A 4,367-nucleotide genomic window follows, 5' to 3' on the forward strand; every position below is an offset into this window, starting at 1 on the left:
AAAAAAAAAAAAAAAAAAACACCACCGGGAGAGTAAAGGTTCCTGAGCAAAGTCTAGAGTTGATTCCATGACAGTATGCTCCAAGGACAGAGAAACCCCATATCTCTTAGGCCAAGTGAATTCCTTTTCGAATGACCCCAATATTTACTGTGCCAGGGCAGGAGGGAAAAAACAAAAATACAAAAAGCACAAAACCTTGGTTATTATATATATATTTTTACCTCCATTTATTATTGTTATTATTATTTTTATTTACCTATCTATTTTGGTCGATTTCTCTGTTTGGGAGTGAGTATTGAAATTGTCCCCAATCAAACTTATATTTTCTCTTCCTTTCTTTTCTTTCGTTATGTGCTATGCCAGGTTTCTCATTTCAAGACCATGGCGTGTTTTTTTGTTTGTTTGTTTTTGTTTGGTTTTTGTTTGTTTTGCTTTTTTTTGTTTGTTTGTTTGCCTGTTTTTTTTTTTTGTGGTGCTTATCGATACAGCTCGAGCCCTCACTGGATATTTGACACTTCTTTTGGTACTGGTGGAGTGTTTCACCTTCTTTTTCTCCATCTCTCAAATCAATGATGAGAGCCTCTAGAAGGATTCCGCCCAGTTTCGGTGTATTAGACCCTTACCCCAGTTTATTACTTTTTTCTTTTTCAAACAAAACCACGCAACTTGAACTAGCTAGTTCTGCCTCCAGTTAGAGGGGGAACTAAGGGAGGCATCAAGACCAAACAGTTGCAAGACTACTAAGTTGTGGGTTAGATACAGAGGGGACCACATATTCTAGCCGACCTGGGGTGAGGGAAGAGGAAATGGGAGGTAGGACAGAAACGGAGGTGTAGGGAGGACAATTTGGTGATGGGAATCCCCCCTGATTTTATGTAAATATGTACCTAAAATATTATTGTCAACACTATGTAAACCACTATGATCAAAATAAAAATTAAAAAAAAAAGAAATATTCTGGACTTAAAAAAAAAAAAAAAAAAAGATGCATCTGAGATTTTCTGGAGGCTGGTGACTTCATGCCTGGCAGTTATCCCTGAGAGGAATTAAGCAGTTGGAATGTGTATCCTATGGGTATACTTAGGCTGCTCTAGCATGTTGTGTTCTAAGTAGTCTCTAAGGATGGCAGCTTTTTTCTTACCCTTCTTCTCTTCTTACCATGGAGTCTAATATCTTGAAGCACAAGTTTGATAGAGAGGAAGATCCAGTAGAAGTTGCATAGCAACATAAGCATCATGTTCACCATTTCATATGATTTTAAACATTTAGACTGTAACAAATTGGAGGAGGAACAAGACTAGCCTTTCAAAGGAATCATGTCAAATTCTAATGACATGGGAAAGACCAGGATTAATTGCTGTGAGCATATTTGGAGAAAACATCTAAAATAGTATTTAACAAGAGTTTTAAAGAATAGCATTAAATCACTTCTTTGAATATGATGCATATTTTTCAGCTTCCCAAATTTCTTGGTTAGAGCAAAGAGGATAGCACATGGACTGGGGAAGCCATTTTCAGTATTGGTGTGAGGATTCCATGTCTCTTAAGAATTATTAATGAGGGGCCGTAGAGATAGCACAGTGGTAGGGCGTTTGCATTTCATGTGGCTGAGACCCGGAAGGAACTCGGTTTGATTCCCAGCATCCCAGCCTGCCAGGGGCGATTTCTGAGTGCAGAACCAAGAATAACCCCTGAGCACTACTCGGTATGTCCCCAAAACCAACCAATTATTCAATAAATAAAATTTTTAAAAAGAATTATTAAAGAGGAGCCAGAGCAAGAGTACAGTGGGAAGGGTGCTTTCCTTACAAGTTGCAAAGTGATCTACGGCATCTCATATGATCCTTTTACCCACTAGAATTGACCTCTGAGAGTAGACCCAGGAGTAAGTTTTGAACACATCTGAGTGTGGCCCCAAAATAAAATAAAACAAAAATATTAAAGATCCCAAATAAGATTCAATCTGGGCATCAACACGGTCTCCCAAGAACTTGCAGGAGTGATCTCTGAGCACAAAACAGGAATAATCCTTGAGCACTGCTGGTCTCATACTATTTTACTAGTACAGCCTACCAAGAGGCCAGAATGCAGAACTTACACTGACTATGAATCTGTGAATGAATGCCTGGAAGGTGTTTGTAAAATGTATGAAGAACTTCTGAAGAGAATGAAACCCAACAGCCTCTCTACCACATATAATATCAGTCAGTTTTTTATTTTATTGATGATGTCAGATCTCAGCTGCCTTGTTTACCAAGCTGATACCCAGACATACCAGCTCTACAACAAGGACAGGGTTAAAAAGAAGATCTATGCGCTTCTTCGTTGGCAGGCCCATCAGGCGGGGAAATAATAGAGCTGGAAGCATTAGGAGGACGGGGTTGGTTTGGAATTCAAGTTTGTACAGCGAACTATAGTGGGTGTTTTGTATTCTAATAATCCTGTTTTCATTTGGTATACTCTAGCCACAGTCAAATGTATTGAATGAAATATGAGTATCCTGTTTAATCTGAAAACCCTGTTGCCTTTTCCCCTCTTCCCCCCCCTTTTTTTACTTAAACATTTTTATGGTGTTTTAGACAGGATATTTGGTCAGTTATTATTGGTTTGAGCACGTTGAACTATTCATTTTCACTTTAATAATACTTTACTAACCATTCTTCAGGTTTGGGTAGGCAGTGGGTGAAAATACAGTTCAGTAATGTCCTCAATATAAAAATCTTAGTGAAAGGCAAATATGTCCTTTAGTTATAAAAAAAAAATCTCAAAATATATATTTTATTTAATAAACACATTTTCATTAGTTATTAAAGATTCTAACTAAATATTTATAATATATTTATGTAAAATAATCTTCATAATATTAAATATCAAATTTGTTAACATAAATATCAAATTTTAATAAAAAAATTTTCTAAGCCCCAAATTTTTACTAACTATAGTAAATAATTTTACACATTTTTTGCAATTTTCTTGATATCTATTTAAGTGGAAACTTTTGAATGGTCATGTTTCTTTATCAATTTGTAGAAAAATGTTGGTTGATGCACAAGAAGAAAATTCAAGCTCTATAAATAGGTAGCTGAAAAGAAGATATATACTTTTAATTATTGTAAATATTTGTTTTTGCTTTGGTAGAACATCAAATTTAACAAGTGGTAGTTCTCTTTCTGGTGATGGCAGTTAAGAATCTTAAAACCATATTAAAAATAATTAGTGAGTGAATGAGAGTAAAATAAAAGAAACAAATTACATTTTAGTATTAGGATAGTATATTTTTTCTCAGTGCCCTGAGGACTTCAAGGAATCCATTTTACATCCAAAGAAACACATGTGCTGAATTTGTTCCCAAAGGTTTGTGAAATGTATTTCACATCGACCCCTTTCTTTTCCTGTCTCTTTTAATGGTTGCCCTTCTATCCAACTTCAATTAATCCTTACTTTGTCTCTCTCCTCTTCCCACCATTTCCCTTGTGAATTTATATATAACCCACTGGTGGCATCTGAGTCTTGTAAATTTTATCATCTCAGGTGTGACTCATTGCATTTTACTACCTAGTTACCACTGTACCAACTCACTGCTAGAAAGAGTGAGTGATCGAGGCCTCGATGACTTGGGTGTCACTGATTTAACTTGGGAAGAATTTGAACTTTGGTACCCTAGATAGGAAGAGTGAAGATATCAATAATTGAGTATTTATAGATTATGGCTACTTATCCTATAGATAATTTATTGCAAAAACATAACTTATGATAATATTCAAGTCTCTGAACTTTCTGACCTCTTGAGCTGTTTTATTATTTCTATTTTATTTACTCGATTCATAATTATCTTCTCTAAGCATGCCAATTTTATCAAGGGATGAACTTTTCTTTACTTGTTTTATTTTTAGTTTCAAATCAATTTCTAGTCCTTAGTACAGGTTCTTGGCCTTCTTATGAGAGTTTCAGGAGATAGAAGAGAACAGAAATAGGGGAAGAGGACAGATCCTTTCAGTCTCCCCTTGCTATGCACACAGCAGGGGCCAGACACCTCCCACCTTCACAGACAAAGAAGTGTGAAAGGGGAAAGAGAAGTAGGGGAAGGAGAAAGATCCTTTCAGTCTCTCCCTTAGTATAGGTTCAATAAACATTCTAAGAATGCCTTACCCTGCTAATAACATAAAATATAAAACTTTTATGGTATAAACCAAAATGCATATTTATTTGATATGAATCCACCCATCTGTAGGAGGTTACCCTGTAACCACTCTGTTGTTGGTGAAAAGTGGTGGTATACATTCTATGACTGAAACTCAATCATGAACAATTTTGTATTCATGGTGTTTCAATAAAGTAATCATAATAAAAATTAAGTTATATAATAG

At 35.5% G+C, this 4,367-nt stretch overlaps 1 protein-coding gene across 1 annotated transcript; it reads left to right on the forward strand.

Moving 5' to 3' along the window:
* Nucleotides 1-1,159: 1,159 nt before the first annotated feature.
* LOC126008684 (enhancer of rudimentary homolog) lies at nt 1,160-2,353 on the forward strand. The gene is made up of 2 exons (XM_049772922.1): nt 1,160-1,207; nt 2,036-2,353. Exons 1-2 carry the CDS (start codon nt 1,160-1,162, stop codon nt 2,351-2,353), a joined length of 366 nt encoding a protein of 121 aa, XP_049628879.1.
* Nucleotides 2,354-4,367: the final 2,014 nt, after the last annotated feature.

This window comes from Suncus etruscus, chromosome 5 (genome assembly GCF_024139225.1).
Source record: "Suncus etruscus isolate mSunEtr1 chromosome 5, mSunEtr1.pri.cur, whole genome shotgun sequence".
Taxonomy (NCBI): Eukaryota; Metazoa; Chordata; class Mammalia; order Eulipotyphla; family Soricidae; genus Suncus; species Suncus etruscus.

Excerpts from the sequence above, each read along its gene's own strand:
- LOC126008684 (XM_049772922.1), top strand. The coding sequence starts at position 1,160 with ATGGAGTCTAATATCTTGAAGCACAAGTTTGATAGAGAGGAAGATCCA. Across the intron at positions 1,208-2,035 it reads TTGATAGAGAGGAAGATCCA|CACTGCTGGTCTCATACTAT; the intron begins GTAGAAGTTGCA and ends ATAATCCTTGAG.